The sequence below is a fragment of the Oculina patagonica genome, chromosome 1, assembly GCF_052425735.1.
Source record: "Oculina patagonica isolate OP01 chromosome 1, crgOcupat, whole genome shotgun sequence".
NCBI classification, from domain to species: Eukaryota; Metazoa; Cnidaria; class Anthozoa; order Scleractinia; family Oculinidae; genus Oculina; species Oculina patagonica.
Genome location: NC_135758.1, coordinates 44,625,474 through 44,646,876, shown reverse-complemented (window position 1 = coordinate 44,646,876; position 21,403 = coordinate 44,625,474). Strand labels below are relative to the sequence as shown.

The 21,403-nt window shown below is 37.9% G+C and overlaps 1 protein-coding gene across 1 annotated transcript in view; it reads right to left on the bottom strand.

Moving 5' to 3' along the window:
* The window catches only part of LOC144633094 (uncharacterized), a 56,290-nt gene extending 36,560 nt beyond the window's left edge, over positions 1-19,730 (bottom strand). The window contains exons 1-12 of the mRNA XM_078491881.1: positions 19,565-19,730; positions 11,286-11,346; positions 10,505-10,696; positions 9,375-9,542; positions 8,649-8,765; positions 8,119-8,221; positions 7,266-7,888; positions 6,147-6,339; positions 5,237-5,535; positions 4,804-4,941; positions 3,726-3,899; positions 1,538-1,705 (exon numbers count right to left, since the gene is read on the bottom strand). Of these exons, the coding sequence (XP_078348007.1) occupies positions 1,538-1,705; positions 3,726-3,899; positions 4,804-4,941; positions 5,237-5,535; positions 6,147-6,339; positions 7,266-7,888; positions 8,119-8,221; positions 8,649-8,765; positions 9,375-9,542; positions 10,505-10,696; positions 11,286-11,346; positions 19,565-19,579 (2,251 nt within the window). The 5' untranslated portion in view covers positions 19,580-19,730. The remainder of the gene's footprint in view (positions 1-1,537; positions 1,706-3,725; positions 3,900-4,803; positions 4,942-5,236; positions 5,536-6,146; positions 6,340-7,265; positions 7,889-8,118; positions 8,222-8,648; positions 8,766-9,374; positions 9,543-10,504; positions 10,697-11,285; positions 11,347-19,564) is intronic.
* Positions 19,731-21,403: the final 1,673 nt, after the last annotated feature.

Below are 21,403 nucleotides of genomic sequence, written 5' to 3'. Positions count from 1 at the left end.
TTTTCCAAATTTAGTAACAATTTCACCTTCGAAAAGTAGAGTTCTTTGATCACGAATAAATCCGATCATTTTTATTATTTTTGAAATCATCCATATACATTCATTAAACCCGGTCTAGTATTTTATCTTTAAGTTTTGTTATTCTATACTTTGTACAAATCAGGTCTCCTTTGTTTTTAGTAGATGTAAAAAAGGGTCACTTTGGGACGTTATAAGCTAACATTTATTTCATTCCTTTAAGGTGGCTCCATAGGGTTTGTTGACCGCGCGGAGAATGGGTACGAGCTTGAAATGCCGGCAAATCAAAACAAACATGGCGGCTTCACGCGAGCGTGAAATTTTCGGCGAGAAAACGCGAAACTTGCTTCCTGCCAATGAAATAACACCCGTGTTTTCCTGTGTTGAGCAGATAAAAGAGTTTACAACACCCTAAAAAGGTGTTTACAACGTCCGCGGTGCTTCTGGCCGCTTTTGTAAAGTTCGTACGATCGAAAGCAAAAGATAAAATAAAGAATAGTCTCCGCGATTGTAAGATAATTCGAGCAGAATTTCAGAGATTCTGCTACATAAAGGATTAAGGTATGTCTCTAACTAACCGTTGTGTTAACAGATATTCGCACAAAAACCGACAACAACGGGAAACGCTCGTCTTTACACATCAACTCGTATGGTTCGAAAGTTCGCGCATGCTCAAATAGCGATCTTGGACAATTTCTATTCTGATGACGTAATTGTTATTCGGGCAAAAATAGGAATTTTCCCCTGGTATTTACTCGAGTTTCCTTCGGTGAAATTCCTTAAAATTTGGCATAGATGTGATACCTTTTAAACTGCCCTTTTTGCCGTTTTTTTAAAAAATAAGGTAAGCCAGTTTTTTTGCTTAGTCAAAAAAACACAAAATAACCAAAAACGCAAAAACGATCTGGACAACCCCTACTTTTTTTGTTTTTAAAAGTTACTTCTCATCAGATTCAATCCATTGGGAGAATTTAAAAATTTTTCACCGAAGAAAATTAAAGAAATTTAAGATCAAAACCATAAAAACACCAAAAAATAGGACTTTTTGAGTAGATGTAGCTCAAAAACAAAGGCCGTTATTTTAAAAAAGAATAATGCACAACATATTTTAGTCCTTGTTTTTAATATTTCGGCAGCTTTTATTTAACTAGTTTAAAAAATAACGCGAAAATGATCTCTTGATGGGTATCACTTCTGCGCGCGCCGTAATATCTCAAAACCCTATGGAGCCACCTTAAATTCATTTTGTAGTTTCAATACTGTAGGACGCCTTGACCTCTGTCAGTCAGTGATCGCTCGCAGCAAAACGAAATACTCTCAATATTAATAATGGAATAAAAGGTACTCAACATTGTAATTATTTGAAAATGCATTCGTATTTATTGGTTTTTAAATTCTTCTGCGTTCCGTACCGCTACGCATTTTGTATAAAACAAATCGATCCCACTTTGTTGTGTGTCTCGTGAACACTAGAGCACAGAACTATTTTCAGCGATTGTTCATTGTAATCGATACTCACCGATACAAACAGGCACAGAGCCATTCCAAGAGCCATCGCTGCACTTTATCCGTTCACTGCCATTACGTTGATAATCCTGATCACATGCAAAGGTCACCCACGAGTTGTGTCTGAAGTTGTCTCCTTGCATTGTTCCATTAATTGGAGACCCTGGGTTGCCACACGGTGCTAAAAGAAAACTTTAAATTTAATTATTTTTAAGAAGCAACAAGTGTCCTCACTGCTAATTTAATTAACCGGTAGCAGCCGGTTCATATAATCTGGCCGGTATTTTTTGTCGCGAGATCGCTCGCCTGTAGCTATAAATAATCATTCGCCTATTTTTAAAATATTTACGAGGCTCTGCGCTCTGCTTGTGTGAAATATTTATGTTTGTGTTATTCAAGCGTTTGGCTCGGAGCGAGTACAAGTTGTACAATTTACTCGGAACGTGGTTAATATTACAAAACAACGACTTGTTTTCTTTATATTCTAATTTTTGTTTTCAGCTTTATATTTTAGAAATGCAAACGAAAACTGTAAGCCCGGAATGTGTCAAGGCACGGGACACACGTCATCGTGCCAGGGGAATAACCTGCTGGATCGCCCAGTCAGGTATGCTCCATTTACGTCGAACGACGCACAACGAAGAAATACAACGGGATGGCCTTAGCCTACTCTTTATTTTGGCGTTAAATGGACTTCTTCTTAGGCCCCATCCACACTGACCCGGGTAAATTTGAAAACGCATCTTTTTTTCTCCGGTTAGGCCAACCGTCCACACTGAACCGGCGTTTCCGGTCACCGAAAACGGAGCTTTTCAAAAACGCTCACCAATGAAGCGTATCGTCTTTTAATTTACTCGGGTTAATGTGGACGGAAAACATTTTACCCAGCGTTTTCAAATTTCTCCGTTTTCAAATTTACCTGGGTCAGTGTGGACGGTGCCTTAATTTCCTTCATTAGCTGCTTTGGGATTATTTAATTGAACATTCGGAACAAAAAATAAATATTTGTCTAAAGCAAGAGAAGACGTGATGGAGGAAATTCAACTCACGCACACTCCGTGATTCACGCAAACACGACCTGTGTGTTTCTCAAGTGACTGCTTTTCTAAAGATTTTTTTTTACTGTGCGGCGCCGTGCCTCCCTAACCAAAGAACTGAAAGAGGTGGTCAAACTTTAACCGCTCGGTTATAAACTGCTTGAAGTTTCTTGTTTCATTCTGGGTTTTCAAAAACTTATCCAAAACCAAAGAAGTTCTTGCCTTTGCTGTGAAGCAAATCAAGGTTCTAATGAAACTTTGTTTGCTTATGGGTAAAAGAACTGTATACTGAAAAGATCGACAATGACTTTGGATAAAATAAAGAAAACAAGAGGTTTTTGACCAAAATCCAGAGCCATGCATCTAACAGTTTAGAATATAACAGAAAGAAGACAAGGCCGAGAAGCGTAATTATCAACACGCCTTAATATTTAAGTTCCTCTTGTAAAACTAACATCACAAGACTATGTCTCTGAAATAGAGCCGAAATATTGTATTTATAAAGTCAAAATTCCTTGTAATAAACCAAAACTTGGTTTTTACAATGATTACGCTTCTCGGCCTTGCCTTCTTTCTGTTAGGGCCTGATTACATGAGCCGGGCTGGCCCGGGTAGCAGGGCTGGCTCGGTTTGCCGAGATGACTTTCAGCCCGGTATTACATGAGCCCGGTTAGCCGGGCTGGCCCGGTTTGCCGAGATGACTTTCAGTCCGGTTTCAGCACGAATGATCAGAGCACGAATGATCTTGATCACCTTTTTCCGGCAATTTGGTGGTTAAATGTTTTGCACTTGTGCAGCTGGATAGGTTACTTTACCTCTACATCCTATTTAGAAGGAGTAGCATTGATTTTTTCGTCGGATATTGTGCTCGGAAGAGAAATTTAATGCTGGCCCGCTTAGCCGGGCTGGCCCGGTGAACGCGATTACATGGCAAATTTTTAGCCCGGCTAGCCGAGATCCCGGCACCGCGATACCGGGATCTCGGCTAACCGGGCTGGCCCGGTTGTCATGTAATCGCGAAGTTGATTTTTGTTGCGTTTAACAGACGTGCCGAGATCTCGGCAAACCGAGCCAGCCCGGCTCATGTAATCAGGCCCTTAAAGAAGTTTTTGAAACTGTTTTAACTAAACTATTGTTATTTGTCAGAGAAAGTCATTTAATTACCTCTGCATTTTGGGGGATCATAATTCCATTTTCCATTGTTACATATCAATCGCTTCTCTCCTTCAAGAGTATACTCTGCATCGCATTCATACCTTACTGTTTTGTTGTGACTATAATCAATACCAAGCTTTTTTCCATGAGCTATGCCACCAGGAGATTGACAGGAAGCTAGTACTGGAGAAATGGGAATGTTACAAATTGCAGATTTTCAGAATGCTTCCTACTAGCAATTATCTTTAAACTTTGTAGCATTATCTTATTTTTTGTGAAAAATAATTTTGTTAATATAGTGAAATCAAATATGGCGGATTTCAAAACGTTGTTGGAGGTCATACTGACGCCATGAACAATTAGGCTATCATTTTTGTATCATATAATTGAGAATTATTATTATTATTTTTTTTTTGCAGTAACTAAATTTTAAGACCATTCGCCATCGTTTTATTGGTTTTAATTACTCTTGGGCCAGTTTTCTTGGTTTTCTAACGTCAAGGAGAAATCAAGACATTCTATATGGCGGCTATAGCTATTCAGAAATCATGACGTAATTCTCGTGTCCTATGACCTGCAAACTCCTACGAAGGGATAATTAACTAATATATCAGGAGCGTGCATTGGATAGAAGATTCAACGAGGCTGTAACTGTCTATTTCCAACAAGCGCGTGTGGAGTAATTGTTTTATTAAAGCACCCAATGAATGGCAATATTTAAGCACCCAAGATGTTCTTGCTAACGCGTTCACCTTCCATATTAGTGGTCCATGGTAGTTTTAGGGGAGATCGTGTCTTCACACGATCGCCCCTAAAACGATTGCATGGCGTGGCAGTCAAATCAGAAACCAAAGTAATGACCAGTCGTTGGCGTAAACTTCCAACTTCTATAACAAGTTTTATCAGTTATCGATGACGATCACTAACATTTTTTTGTCGTCTTTCATTTTAGGGGTTCACAAGTCTCATGGTCACCTTCGCAGATGTCAACTCGATGCAAAAAAACAAAAACAAAAACAAAAACAAAAAACAAGGAAAACTACCAACCTCCAACGACTTGGTCGCAAAATGTCATGTATTGACCTACCTCGTGTCTCTGTTACCACTACTCTTCTGACGGCCTCTTGGAGACTTTTGTATTTTCTAACAGAGATCACGTGATTATGATATCGGTTAACGGACGCTATGCTCATCAGAGTACGTGTATTTACTTTCCTTCCAACACCTTTAAGAGCAAAAAAACGAAACAAAAAACAACAACATTTTAACGCTTGACATTATTTAATTACTACAGGGCTAACACTAAATATATATAGATTTTTATGATGAATCAAAAGGTTCGATCCATTTGCAACTCGGCCAGGTTTGAAGTTCATTGTTGACTTGAAGCTCTCACAGCACCAACGTTTCGAGTAACTATGGTAACATGAGAAAAAAGTGCAAAAGCATTTGAAACAAACAAAAATTGGGAGTGTAGAAACAACAAGTAAGTTTCAGAATGAACAACTATTAAATCTTACCAATTGCGTACACTTCAAAATGTTTGTCATCGCGAAGATACCTCACTTCTCTTCTCAGGGATCCACTGAGATCCAATCCGTCTGTAATGAACATCATCACCTGATGGCTATCATTACGAGCATTTGGAGCCACTTTATTCTTTACAATTTTAATTGCACGAATGTAGGAAGAAACCCAGCCCACGTACAAGATATTGTCAATAGCTTTGATGGCTTTATCGATAGTATCCACGTTGTTGTCTCCTAAGTTGAATTCAAGCTTAGCTTCAGTCACAGCTGCTACTTGTATGATTCCAGCCCTAAAATTAAGATGTAAAATTAACCGTTTATACATAATTATAATTCCAATATGAACACGAATGATGTTCATGAATGATATGCCGCACAAGATGGTCTGCGGTTTTGTTACTACAATGCGCACGGATGCCATATGCGCCTATTGTTGAATTGAACCGCCATGTTTGATTAAACCTTGTTGTGTTGTACCAGTTTGATTTATTCAATTGACCATGCGCATTAATTCTGAGAATCCCACAGACGTCACGACGAACAACTTAAGCCTGCGTTCCAGCCACAGGCTTTTCCAGGGAACTTGAGAAGTCAGGGTAAAAGGGAATTGAGAATAAATGGCGGGTGAAGTGAACTGGAAACGACGATGAGTGCGAACAGGGAGCTTAGCAGGGGAAAGGGTAGGCGTTCCAATCATTCCCATCACCACCCCCCTCACATTCGCGGGGTTTCATTTCAAAGCAGTGTTAGAAGTGGGAGGCTATACGAGAAAATAAAAGAGCGAAACAAATTCAAACTACAGTAGAACATGCAAGAACATCTTAATGACCTAATTCCCTGTTGCCTTATTGGCACTTCTGAAGGCAACAGTGCAAATTTCTTATTCACTCTTTACTTATACCTTTTACTTGCCCCAATGATTCCAAGAAGTTCTTTTGCAAATTCCAAACTAGTCTGGAAATAGTATCTGTTAACACTGACGGAGGCATCAAAAACAAACACTAGATCCAGTCCACAATCTTCGTTTAAGTCGATCCCTTTTCTTTTTTGTTGACTTCCTGCTTTCCTGCTGCATCTGTTTTTAGGTTCGTCAGCTGTCGAAACATGAACTTGGGATTACATTTACAAGAGAGCGAGTGCAGGACAATTGAAACAAACCTAAATGAACCTCATGATAATTATAGTCTAAACTCGCCTATATGCTTACGAGGTGTCTGCTTACGAAGGGTTTGACAATGAAGGGCGAGGGGCATTACAGAGGAAAGGTTTGGATAGCCATATTAGCAACAATATGGTCCGTTTAGACTTAGTCCAGTCCCTGAACTCTCTTTTTCGCGCGCGTTTTATAGGGGCTGAACCCAGGCGCGCGAAGAGAGAGTCCAGGATAACTTGCATGCGCCAGTTTTTCCCCCAAAATTTGGGGAAAAACCATATTTGGCAGCCCTTTTGAAAACCCGCGCGCACAGATGACGAGTTCAACTATGCGACCATGTACTAAAGCAGGATCACTGGAATAACTTTAAAAAGCCTAGCTTTGTAGTCAGTGTCTAGCTGCTAAAAGCTAACGGCAAAAACAAAAATCTTTATCCGGATGGATGCAATCGAGCACAGTTTTTTCTTGCATTTATTCGCGCGCTCGGTCGCGTAGTTGAATTCGTCATTTGAGCGAGTCAAATTTAGCCTAGCAAGCGCGTCCCAAGCAAGTGACGCCACACTCCTCGCTTCTGATTGGTTCGTTCTGAGCATGCGCATGCAAGTTATCCTGGACTCTCTCTTCGCGCGCCTGGGTTCAACCCCCTTTAATTAAAGGGCTGGACTAGTTTAGACATTGTATGAAGCTCGAAATGGTTTCAAGTAAGCATAAAATGTTCGAAAACTGCATAAGAAGTTACATCACCATGGATCTCTGTAGATCGTTTCTCACTTACATCTACATCTGTGTTCACGTATGAATTATGTTATATACCTCATTTCACTATTATGCACTTTAGTTAATTGTCTGTCAAAATAAGCAACTTACTTTGTCCTTCTTTTGCCTTTTTATCCATAGTCTTCTCAATCCAGTCAAGGAATGGATACACCCTGGTGTAATATCCATACTGATTTTTTTGCGCGCATCCATTTCCCCAGCTGACAACTCCAACAGCGACCCATTTAGAATCACTGCCTTCTCGAACAAAAGCTCCCCCGCTATCTCCCACACAAGCGTCGCTTCCTTCTTTTCCTCCTTTTCCATCCCCAGCGCAAAATGCTGTCGTTGAGTTAAATGGGATACCTGATTTATTGAAGCACAGCTGGTCGCTTTGAATCGTGAAGGTAGCATGACGAAGAACTTTGGATATGTCACTTAAACTGAGACGCTCGTGACGCTCTAAAGCTCGTGTTACTCCCCATCCTGCCACTGTACCTTTTGTTTTAGGAATTGCCAGTTCCCCTTCGTCCTTTTTTGGAAGGCACACTGCTCGAACAAACTCAGTAGTAAGTGTCACTTTCTGGCTGAGCTTCACGAGAGCTATGTCACCGTCAAAAAACGGCAAACCCGTCGGTTTAAATCGAGGATGAACGAAAATGTTCTCAGGAACAACTTCTTGTTGGGAAGTTTCGTTTATAGACAAGTTGTGGTCGCCAGCTTTAATTAGGTAACTAAAACATAAGTGTACGTGACACGGGTATGTTAAAGGCAAACCAAATAGTATAATCTATCAAGCAAAATTGTTAAAATTGTCCTTGCTGATGGAATAACAACAACAACAACAACAACAACAGCAACATATAATTTTTGACCTCTTTGGTCCACTCTCGTTTCATTCTAAAAGGTAAGTCTGTTAAACCGTCTGGAAATTGTTATGTTTTAACTATAATTGTACACTTACAGATTTGCATTCCCGATGAACAGTCGGCCATCGTAGAAACAGTGAGCTGCAGTTAAAACCCACTGTCGAGAAACTAGAGCACCACCACAACTAAATTGATAAACTATAATTGAAAAAAAAAGCGAATTGTTACCATCTAACCTAGGAATAGCATAAATTGAAACATGGATTGTAAAAATCGATTCCAGTTTGTTTGTTTCAATTATTACTTGGTTAGATGGAAACAATAAAATAACAGCGTAAGTTTGAAAATCTGAACGCTTGAAAACCAAGGAGCTTGAGATTAAAAATAAAGCATTCTATTTAGCTAACGAGTTCGAGGTCCCATCTGTTCTGATCAAGAGTTTTTTAGTGTCGATTTATGACCAAGCGGTCCCGTTTGGCCCTTAATTGACAGAAATAAACTAAAATCCCTACCTTATGTTATTAATCGACCAAAATAGCTGAAAGTACCAATAACTAAAAAGGAAAAGGAAAATATTGAACCAATTTTTGAACGGTAGGAAAAATAATCAAACCAAACATTTTACCGTTTTTGTTGAGCCTGTATAGTCCAATCTGCCAAGGCCACATTCCTCTTTGAGAAATTTGTCCTCCAACTATTCTTTCCCTTGTATTAACTACTTTCTGGCCACAGGGAATTCTCTCTTTAAGATAAAAAAAATACTCATATATAAGCCTTGCTGACATTATAAGCGACTACTGTATCATTCGCCTTTTGGGATTTTTTCATTCCTATTTTCCAATGTAATATTATATGCGATCTAGCATCACATTGTTATTTTATTCAGCTTGGTTAGGTTTCGCCATTATTCTTCGTCTTTTTCAAAAAACGCTTTCTTTATAAAAAAAAAATGTGTGGGCATAAAATTTGTATATTGCCACTTTCATGATCGCCTTTGGCAAATGATCGACAGTCGAATGATGTTTTGAAAAACACCGGTTTTTACACGGCACTGAATTCGGCGGTAACAGAAAACCCTGCAGAGTGAGCTAAGGGCTATCTAGTACAAGCAAAATAATTTTGATGTGTCTTTATAGAAGGAAACCCTCAGGGGTATTTCTTTCTTAGGGGGATTGCATCCATCTTCCCACCGATCTCCACATCCTCTTTCTCCGACTTTACAACGAATACAAGAGAAATCGAAAGGACTATCATTATACAAAACAAAAACAAAACTTCCGGCGAAGTGTCACACAGCGATAACGGAAATTTCTACTAAGGGTTTTCAAAAAAATCAAATGATATTGCTTACCTTCGCATGTAGGAGCCTCGGACCACTTTTCATCCTCGCCACATGTTCTCAGTCTGGGTCCATTAAGCGTGTAGCCTTCTACACATCTGTACCTTAACTGGTCATTAAAATTAAAACTTGAGCCAACAACTTTGGAGTGTGGAATATCCTCTGGTTTGCCGCAAGGTCCTGATTTGGAGAACAAAACAAAAACACAGGAACACAATTAAAAATAACATGTTGCTAAGCTTTACAAATAAAATGTTATTTCTGGTTTCTACCGCTATGTACCGTCGGTCAATCCGAATCCTACGAAAATGAAAAGTTTTGTTCAGCAGGAAAGGACCTCGAAGCTAACCGAAACTCGCTATTACCCGCTAGCCAACTGATCAATAATAACTACGGAAAACTTGGCTCCTTTGCCGAAGTAAGAAAGCTTACCAAATAACCTCCTTTAGTTATGAATCCCTTAAAGGAGAAGTTCACTCCAGAATGGCCATTTTTTCTTTACGTCAATAAAAAGTTTATACAAAGATATGTTATTCGCCAAAATTTTAGCCCCAAACGTGCGCTTTAACCCTACGAAATCTTATCCAAAACTCGACAACTGGACGCCGCCATCTTGGAGCTGGTAATGTATGCGTGACGTCAAAGAGCTCAGCCTGAAGTTTTGTGGGAAAATTTAAATACTCTAAACTCCTTGTTTCTTCGAAGTGGCTTTTGTTACACAAAATGCCTCTTTGTGCAGCTCTATTTTTCTCAAACAGAGCTCCTAGAAATACAAAAAACAAGGAGTTTCGACTATTAAAATTTCCCCGTCAAACTTCAGGCTGAGCTCTTTGACGTCACGCATACATTACCAGCTCCAAGATGGCGGCGTTCAGTTGTCGAGTTTTGGGAAAGATTTCGCAGGGTTATAGCGAACGTTGGAGGCTGAAATTTTGGTGAATAACATATCTTTGTATAAACTTTTTATTGGCGTAAAGAAAATAAATGGCCATTCTGGAGTGAACTTCTCCTTTAAGAGCCACCCCGTTAACACAAACAGAATTTTGTGGTCAGACTAGCAGGCCTTATCATTACCCTAAACGTAACCTTTTTTAAATTTTGTTTCTTAGTATAGTATTTAATTAATGGTCTCGTGTACTTACTCATACACTTGGGCTCTTTATTTTCTGTCCACCTTCCTCTTCTACAAGTTCGCACCTCTTGGCCAACCAGCTTAAATCCTTCATGACAGAGATATCTTGCCTTAGAAAGGCCAATGTTTATAGCAATCTTGGTATTACTTGGTGGGTTCTTCCGAAGTCTTCGCAGCAAATTGCTGCATCTTCTATCGGTTCCTGCAATAAATAACTAATTATAACGTAGAACTTGAATAAAGAGGAATGCTTTTACAGAGTATTTTTGTATTTATGCTGAAATATACGTTCCTGCAAAAGCCAAGTTATATTTTTTTAAGAACATACCATCGAACTTTCATGATGGAAGGCTTTCTTACCTTCATTAATCAAGTATTTTTTCCCTAAGTTTAAAGCTTCATCTTAACAACTGACTTTAAATATTTTATTTAATCTCCATAAGGATATATGTAGGTTATCATCCCTCGTAACAACATACAAAAACACAATTTTAAATCTAGCTTATTAACAATTATTTACCGGAAGTAAAAGTAAATATCCATCACATTCACTGAAACTGAGATGAATAACTGTTTTAGTCAGTATACCACACAAGTTGATTAACTAGCGAACGAAAACATCTCTTTCGGTAAACAAAGAGACACGCTAAGGCGGTTTGTTTCTCTTTAGCTGCTCCGAGGTGAATAGGGCTTTGCCAATCATCTCCGAGTTAACCAATCAGCGCGCGCGAAAAGCACTCACTTGTACACGCACAATTGTTTTTCTACTAGAAAAAAAAAATTAAACCTACTTGCACCGTCAGTTTTTGGACTCGAAAATAACCACGTAACAGCAAATATACACAACATAACCTGGAAGGCAAAAATAAAACATGTTTATAATTCTTCTAAACCGGGAGAAAAGATGTTACTACCAGCAAATAACAAAGAAAAAACATTCTTCCGAGACTAATTTAAATTACATGTCAATACCATCCCCTCTTTCTACATATTCCAAAATTGTTGAGGCCGACTAAGGCCCGAACTTGATAAACTGAAATTGATCTAGGCCCGTTATAAGCTGACACTCGTTTTGGCCGAACTGTGCATAGTTTTTCGGACTGTGTCGAATCACGTGACACAGTCGCACATGTTTTGTCTTTGAAAGAGTTTCATGTCGGGAAGATTGCGCTCGCAGTGTTGTTGTTGTAATTGTAGGTTTCACAGTTTCCATTTGTCCGATTATGTTGTTAATTTAGTTTTTTTTCTTGTTCAGTTTTTTTCAACATAGGTATAGATTGAGTTCAACTTGGCAATTTAACAGTTTGTGTTCAGCAGCGAGATGAGTCCCCAATTATCTAGAAAAGCTTTATTTTTATCTTTCTTTAGCATGCATGAGGGTAATTGTTCCTCATTTTTTTCGACATTGAAAATTCACCAATCTCGAAAGCGTGATTCAGGCTGTCAACTAATTCCTGTCCTAACAGCTCCCAAAATTTTTAATAAAACTCGCAGATTTAGTTTGTGTAGATGTTTTGGTGTCATTATGACTTCATTATGACGTAATACGACGTCATTATGACGTCATATGCAAAATTTTATTGGCTGAATCGCAGTTGAATGTATGACCACAAAAACTTAGTAGCAACATGCCTGATAAGAGTTTGTTTCTGATAAACTTTTGTCATTAGCAACAGCAATGACGTCATTATGACGTATTTCAGTGAATTTGCCGCCATCTTGAATCAGCAACCTTGGATCCGCCATTTTGAATTTCTTTAACATTGATTTCTGACTTGATTTAATAATAATAATAATAATAATAATAATAATAATAATAATAATAATAATAATAATAACCCTATTTATATAACGCTTAAATTATACAAAAATTATTCTAAAGCGCTTTACAGGTAAGATAAAATTGTGTAAAAGTGTCTACAGAATTTTGACACAACTATAGCTCTGAAGCAATATTTTTGCAAGGAGCTTTTTTTTTTTTTTTTTTTTTTTAATTGCAAGACACAAACAAGTTACATTACATAACATTACATTACATTACGGTAAGAAGCACTACTTACAACCATTACTTACATTACTTAACTACATCACTTACATTATAATGCTTACACAAGGGCGCTACTTACATTACTCTACTTAACAATGCTCTGCTTACAATATGGTGCTTAGATTACTTATACATTGATGTTTACAACAGTTACATTTTTTCGAAGAACGTTTACGATAACGATAGCAAAAGTGAACTTACATCTAAGATTGAATATAATTGTCCAGAAAAAAAAAAAGAGAAAAGGAGCAAAGATAAATTACAGAATTTTACCCCATAAAGACAAAAATATTTGCAGTTTGTTATTGGCTGTGAAACTTTGTTTTAATATTTGTATATGGTTCTGAAGGCGGAGGAGAAAGCTTTCAAAACATAGTTTGCCGTCGCATGAGCTTGTTGAGAAGATGTGGTACTTTGCAATGAGGAGAGTGACATTAAGTGCCTGCTTGTTTTGAATATTGTCATGTAATCCGTATAGGACGGTGCTTTCTGTTAAAGAAATAAGCTGTGTAAATTTTAAAAACCACCAGTTGGTGAATTTTTCCCAGAAAGCTTTAGTTTCAGAACAGTGGAAGAGCAAGTGGTTTATAGTTTGTTTTTCAGTTTTGCAGAAATTGCATGCAGCACTTTCAGTAATTCCGGCTCGAAAGAGGCTTGATTTAGTTGGTAATATATGGTGAATAACATTATACTGAAATGCAATTAATTTAGAATCTTTGGTTATCGCAAATGGTAGAGTGTACACTTTGTGGATATTTTCTTTGGTGAAGCCGTAATTTAAAATTCTGATTTCTGATGTTGGTGGATTCACTTGGTTGATTAGAAGAGCAGAGTAGGCGGTTCGGGTTGACGGGAGGTCCTGAGAGGGGATTACAGTTTGCGGTAAATTGAATTCATTTCTTAATAACTTCTTCCATTTGGTTGGAATAGCCGAGATGATGCCATAGTAAACTGTGAAAGGAATGTTAATGTTGAACTTGCGCGAGAGTTCGTCCAGTGAGAGAAAATTTTGATTTTCTTTAAGAAAGTGTTTAACTCGGATGATCTGAGCTTTGAACATGGTTTTGTTAAATATCGGTCGACCATTAACTAGGATGCAGCTATTATTCCAGATAATTTTATTTTGAATGAGGGATTCGTCTGAGAATTTGTCGGTGTTATATTCTTGCCAATATTTGAGAAGAGTGTGGTAAAATGGTGGTAGGTTGTCTAGGCGTAGGTACTTGATGTCGTATTGACATTCTGTTAAAAAGGAGAGACCGCCATAGTGCGCAGCTGCGAATTCTGGGATTACCTTCCAGGCTGCATCGACGTTTTCAGTAATTCGCTTGATCCAAGCAATTTTGAGAGCTTTGTCCATGAGTTCAAAATCCATCATCTTTAGACCTCCTTGCTTTATGCTACTAATAATGGTCTTTCTTTTTATTTTTGCTGGTTTTCCTTCCCATATAAAATTGAATGTTAATTTGTTAATTTCTTTCACGTAAAACTCAGGAATTTCTAACACAGAGGTGTTGTATATCAGCTTCGATAAACCTAGAGTCTTAACTATTTTTATCCTACCATGCAGAGTAAGTTTCCTTCTTTTCCATCCATTGAATGTTTTTTCTAAATTGCGGATTTTCTCTCCAAAATTCAAATTATTTGCTTCATCGGCATTGTAGGAAAAGAAAACACCGAGGGCTCGGATCGGTTCTTGGGGCCATCTGAAGTTGTATGGTGTATCCGTTTTGTTTCTCCAGGCGCCTAGCCACATTGCCTCTGTTTTGCTTGTATTGATTTCTAGACCGGAGGTATGTTTAAATTCACGTAGCAGTTTGAGTAGATTGATCACTGAGACTTGATCGTTTACAAACACCGTGGTGTCGTCTGCGAATTGCGTAAGTTTTATTTCTTTCTTGCCGACGTTGATGCCTTTGATGGACTCGTTATTTTTCAAGGCTCTTGCGAGAAGTTCAATGCCGATCACGAAAAGGACACCTGATAGTGGGCATCCTTGCCTGACGCCTCGATGCAATTGAAAAAAAGGCGAAGCGTGACCGTTGTTCAGGACACAGCTGGATACATTTTGATAAATAACTTCTATCCATCTTTGAATGTCTGGTCCGAAATTAAACATTTTGAGTGCAGATAGTAAGTAGTTCCATTCAATTGTATCAAAAGCTTTTCGAAAGTCTAGAAAAATAGCAATTCCAGGTAAGTTCGCATTTTTCGTAAAAAACATAACATCTTGAATCAGTCTAATATTTTCACCTATGTAGCGACCCTTCACATAACCCGTTTGGTCGGGGTTGATAATTTTAGGCAAAACTTTTTCTAGTCTCTTCGCAATGACTTTTGTAAGTATTTTATAGTCTAAATTTAGTAACGAGATCGGTCGCAAGTTCTCTAATAAGGATTTGTCTTTGTCTTTTTTGGGAATGAGAGAAATTACACCGCGTCGTTGACTAATCGACAGTGATCCGGTTTGAAAGGCGAAATGAAAACTTGACAACATTTCAGATCGTAGCTCGGGCCAAAAGAATTTGTAGAATTCTACAGGAAAGCCGTCGGTTCCTGGCGTTTTGTCTTTTTTAAACCCGTTGATTGCATTTAGACATTCAGCTTCCGTGATGGGACCGTCGCATAACTGTTGTTCGTCGTGTGATAATGGTGTTACATTTTCGGCTTTAAAAAACGAGGACTCTTGGGAGCTGGTATTGTCGCTTTCTTTGGATTGGTAAATTGATTCGTAGAACTTTTTCTGTTCGTTTAGAATTGCAAATTGGTCGTAAATATATGTGTCGTTTATTTTTAGTTTGTGGATGGTTTTTTTGGTTTGACTACGTTTTTCTAAGTTGTAAAAATATCTGGTGTTGCGTTCGCCTTCGTCGTACCATCGTACTTTGCTTCTAAGGATTGCTCCTTTTGTCTTAAAGTGCATTATTTTTTGTAAGCGCAATTTGGCTGCATATAGTTCATTTAAATCATGATTATTTTTCGGATTGTTTGCCAATTTTTGCTGAAGTTCATTTATTTTGTTTTGAAGTTCTACTTCTTCATTTTTGCGTTTTTTTGCTTTCGTTTTAGCATACTTGACTGTAAAACCTCGTATTTCCATTTTTATCAGATCCCATTTCAAGCCTTTGTCGTCAATGCTTTCATATTTGGTTTTATACACATTCATGTTTTTGCGTAGATCATTAACATAATCTTCATCTTTTAGTAGTGAAGTGTTAAACTTCCAGAATCCCGGGCCCCTCTTTTGTTTGTTGATTTCAGCTTGAAGGTGTAATGAGATCGCAGAGTGATCAGTTTCTGGAGCATGAAAAATTTTATTGGACGCGACAATGCTTGTGAGCTCTTCTGAGATTAGGAAGAAGTCTAACCTGCACTGAATTTTGTGTGACTTGTTTCTCCAAGTATAAGATTCTAATTCGGGGTTTAAGCGACGCCAGATATCCACTAAGTTGTTGCATCTACATAATTGTTCAATTTCCCTAATTACCGCAGCTTTCTTTGCGACTGAGTTCCCACCTTTTTTGTCTTTGTCGGACAAAGCGCAATTAAAATCACCACCGATAATGACTTTTTCTTGCGTGAAGTCTTGCAGCTTATGTTGTAGTAGATTAAAGAATTTGGTTTGTTGGTTCAAATCATTTGGGGCATAAATATTAACTAAAATTATGTGGGAATCGTCAAAAGATACGTCCAAGATGATATATCGACCATTATTGTCAGTGATGCAGTTTTCTATTTTACAGTCAAGTTTGGGGTTAATGAGTATCATTACTCCTTTGCTATTTGTTGAACCATGACTAAAGAAGACTTTGCCTCCCCATTCGGCTGACCAAGTGTCTTCACAAATCTTAGAGCTGTGAGTTTCTTGTAGAAAGGTGAAGTGTGAATTTTGGTTGTGAATCCATCTAAAAATGGAACGGCGCTTTATAGATTTATTCATGCCTCTGGTGTTAAACGAGAGGCACTTAATGTCAAGATTTTCAGTGGAATTCAGTTGGGGTGTTTAAGATTATTTAAAATTTGCAGATGCGTAACGGCAATGTTAAAGTACGATACGGTTTTGACAGCTTTCTTTCGTCCTGCGGGAGTGGGGCAATTTGCATATTTTGGCATTTGGGCATAATTCTGCAAAGAAAATTTGAGTGCGATAAAAAGTAAACAAAAGTAACTATCAACTAACAAAATTAAAACACAGCAGCAAACAGGTAATAGATACATCGATAACACGAAGAAAAAGAAAAAAAATATAAACGAGGCCCTACAGATGGACTTAAAACGCACTTGTTTGCGTTTCGGACTGGATCACGGCAGCAAGCAAATAATTGTCGGATTACTTTGCAGCGTTTGCCCGACCGCTAAACTAGATCAAATACGTTGATTTTTGAATAGGTATGATATACTAGCGGATTTCAAGTGTTGAAAAGTTACTTTTAAGGCGAGACTATGGTGTTAGAGTGGCTTAGTGAGAACTCAAGTCAAAAGGTTTGCCGATAGGCCATAACCTTCCTCTTATATATAGCTTGTCAGGTTGTGACTTACTGAAAGTTGCTGGAATGTTGTTCCTTCTGGCTGTTTTGAAGGCTTCCATTTGCTTTCGTCTTCTTTCGACAATGCCGTAGGGCAAGTCTTGGTACATTTTATAGTCCGTATCTTTTAAACGGCGGCCCATAGCAAGAATTTGCTCGCAATCTTTGTAGCGTAAAAACCTTGCAATAATTGGTCTGGGTTTTTGCAAGGAGCTTTGAATAAAGTTTTAGCTCAAGTTCAACGTAAATTACTCTAATTAATGTCTTTTCGAACCAAGAAGACTGCATGTACGGCATTTTGTTCAGATCATGAATTGAACCAGTTTAATTAACTTGTTTACATCATGATGGCTTGTTTACATCATCATCATGGCCCAATACCTCCGCACTTTACAATAATAATAATAATAATTTAATAATTTATATAGCGCTTTTTACATGTGCTGATCAAAAGCGCTTTACAATAATTTCATTAAAAACAATAAAAAGTATACATATACATAAAACTACTAAAACCTAAAGGTAAAATACAGTAAAAATTTAAAAAAATACATTAAAAAGCTGATCTAAATAAAAATGTCTTAAGTTTACTTTTAAAAACACCAAGTGTCGTAATAATACGCAGGTCGGCCGGCAAACTGTTCCATAAAGCCGGTGCAGATGAAGTGAAGGACCTGCCGCCAAGTGTTGGGCGCATTGTCTCCCGTGGAACTTCTAATAATAGGCTACTATTTGAGCGTAACGAGTATGAGCTCGTTTGCTTAACTTTCACCAAATCACTAAGATAAGATGGCGCAAGACCATAAATTGATTTAAAGGTAAGAATTAAAATCTTAAACTTAATTCGATGAGCAACGGGAAGCCAATGAAGCTCGTAGAGGGCTGGAGTTATATGTGAGTACTTAGGTATGTCCATAATTAGTCTTGCAGCGGCATTTTGAACACGTTGCAGTTTGGAAATTTGAAGATTTGGCAGTCCATACATTAACTAAACATTACTAAGTCTTAAGTCACGGAAACATTCAACGAAATCGTCAGGACTGCATTCATCGTCTACTTCCGAGTCCTAAATGATGTGGCTCAAGACCTTTGCTGTCTAAAGCAAGCACTTCATTATCTATAACTTGCATAGCGTACCGAGTCAAGTGTTCAACCCGTTTGTTTAAGGTACGATAAAAGCAGCCTGGGCTTGGAGCCTGGGGTAAACTAAACAAAAGTAAATTAATGGAGAGATGGAGGGAGAGGGGGGGGAGGAAAGGGAAAAAAGTCACGAGTATCAAATTGAAATCACTTCATTTCTATTGCAAGTAAGCCAAATAATCCTACCTATCCTTTAAAAAATAAATAAATAAAAATATCTCAACCCCATACATTTCCTTAACAGCCCGAAAGACACCGTTTTATTTCATGAAATATCCTAAAAATCAAAGTTTGCGGACTGTAAGACGCAAGTCCTTTATTAAAAAAATGTTTCAAGATGAGAAAATATAAAGCAATATTGAAATTACAGACAAAAATGGTCTAGTGAGAAAGTTTGTCCGCCATCTTGGATTTTGGAATTTTGTAATTAATTAATAAATTAAGTAAAAAATAGAAATCCATCATAAAACAGAGAAAAATGTTGGTCAAAACACACAAAATGAAAATTTTGCAAAACACAGCTATCAAAACGTGGTTGCCATGGCAACGTCAAAGTTGCTGGTCATGTGTTGCCAGAACAATTTTAGGGAAAGTCGCCAAGTTCGGTGGTTGTAGCTTTAAAATCGTTTTGAAGTTACAAATCTTCAAAGTTGGGGCGGGCCTCAAAAGCCCCCCCCCTCCCCTCTGGTATGAATGGTTTTAATTTTTAACCGCTTACGCCGTCATGATGAGTCTGCCGTCTATATTTTCCGTTTAAACCAAGTTACGGATCCATGCTTCATGAGATCCGGCACCATTCATCGCTTGTTTCTGTGATGTTGCAGATTCTTATTATATTTGATTAGGGTTAATAATGATAGGAAATGTAACTTCCTCTTTCCTATTTTCGGAAACAACGGTTACTGCAAACTTGGGTAAATGAAATTAAATATATCTCGCACATAAGCAAACCAGGGAAATATGCTCTGACTTGATTTATAAGTTCCGTTAAAAATTAAGCTAAAATTAGCCCTCATTCAACGCTCCTTACAAACATATGGCTTCAGAACTGAAGTGTTGTGTCAAAATTCAGAAGACACCTTTTATTAAATCAAGTCAGATGTATAGTTTTCAACAAAATCGGACATATTTTACGTCTCACTTTGGCAAAAACCACAGTGATCTCGTTTAAAATTAAATTCCGAACGGTGCTTATGTCGTTTCTCGCTGCAATAGACAACAATAAAAGGTATAATTTGAAGTTTGTTATGCGCCCTCTCGTTGATCAAATATGTCACGTTGATCAGATATGTCAGAACGCCAAGGCAGTTCGATCGTTACGTTATCAGTTTGGCAGCCGTAAAAACCCTGAACATACCTTACAGCAGGACATCTTGGACTTTGAATATACCACTTAATGACACTTTTATTCCAAATGGAATTCCTTCTCTCAGATCTTCCACACTAATGATAAGTGCTTCCGATTGTGAATTCAGATCGGCTGTTTTTTTTTATTTTTTCTCTAATGTCGTCTATCTAATCCGTCTGAGCCAATTTTGTTCATTTGCCAGAAATAATAAAAACAATTGAATGAGAACACGTACACTCTGACACAGATTTGTTTGAACTGCCGCTTCAACGGAAATAAAGGTCAAATTCTTAGACATCTGCCCTGAAATGATAAAAAAAAAAATAATAATTGTCTTCCTGTGTCTATAAAAGAACAGATTTTCTTTGCTGTTTTTTTTCTCTGCAATTTCCTTAAATGAACGGAATTATTTCCAATGAATGTTTCGGAAAGCTGCATTAAATATTTTGGTTTTGTAAACTGTGCCATGCGTTATTCAATAAATGTCTGTACGTTAGTTGGCGTTGGATGTGTTGGATGGCTTCCAAAGTTCGCTCAAATTATTTCGTGATAAAATTAAATTGTATCGTATTCCTTTAACAAAGCTTTTTGCAATAAAACCGAAATACTGCAGTAAAAAAAGTCCAGTGTGTCTTTAATTTCACTTAATGACTTTCTGGAGAAAGTTGGTCCGTGGATGGTTGTTAAATAGTATTCCTTGAACAAGTTGCATTATTAGTTGTATTGCTTACAGCAAAGGCCTAGTTCAGACGTCGTGCTTCTGTATTGCCGAACTAAATTGCAACTGTAGCACGGCAGAAGCACGACTCTGATTCAGACGTCGTGCCAGAGTCGTACCAAATTCAGTAGTACTGAAGCTACGTAACAATTAGTCAGCGGTGATCCAACAAAAAAGGGCGCCCTTTCCAAATTGTAGCAAAAACTCCTACTTTTAAAATCATTGCAAGACTCAAGAAAAAGAAGCAAAGAAAAGCAACAGAAAAAAACTTTTCTTTTTGCAAGTACGGCGAATGTTTGTTTCTTTGCCCGACTAGTTTCCGAAAACTTGCTTATTTCAGATTCAGCCTCGCTAACTTCTTCTTCGTCCTGCTCCCTCTCATAAGTGTCATTTACTTCGTTGAATGAAACATCCCCGACGTGTTTCATATGTATTCCTTTAAAAAAAAAGTTTCATATGTATTCCTTTAGCTGGCCGCCATGTTTTTCAAAATGGCGGTTGAAAACGGAGAAGACCCTGGGGACGGGGTTGTGCGCACACTCCGTAAAGGAGAATTATTCTCGGTCTCCTCGTAACTCCTCGCGGGAACGTAATCCAGCCAAAATACATTAATTGTGTTGGACGAAGGAGAGCGCAAGCCTAATTTTGATTTTGTGTCCTGTGTCTTATGAGTTGGTATACCTGTGCACTGTTATGAGAAATGAATCGAGCCGCATTGAGCGCGCAGATGTATGGACACACATTAAGCCTCTCCTGCTTAATTTTTGCAGGGGCAAATCTCGGTCGGGAAACTGGTAGCCACAGATGGCCTCGATTTCATGCAAAACAAGATGGCGTCCAAAACTGACCTCAAAAACATTATTTTGCTTGAGAAAAGGGGGCTAAAAACGTGTGGCCAAAATTGTAATTTTGCCGAAAATGTCATGAAGAACATTAGAGGGTTATCATTATATAATTTTAGCGCTATATAAATTAGATTATTATTATTATTATTATTATTATTATTATTATTATTATTATTATTATTATTATTATCATCCAAAGTAGCAGAGTTGTCTTTAGCCACTGAACATCGTAAAAAGAGTGGAAATCGAGTAAGTTGATGCGTAGTTTCGTACGGAGTTCGTTCG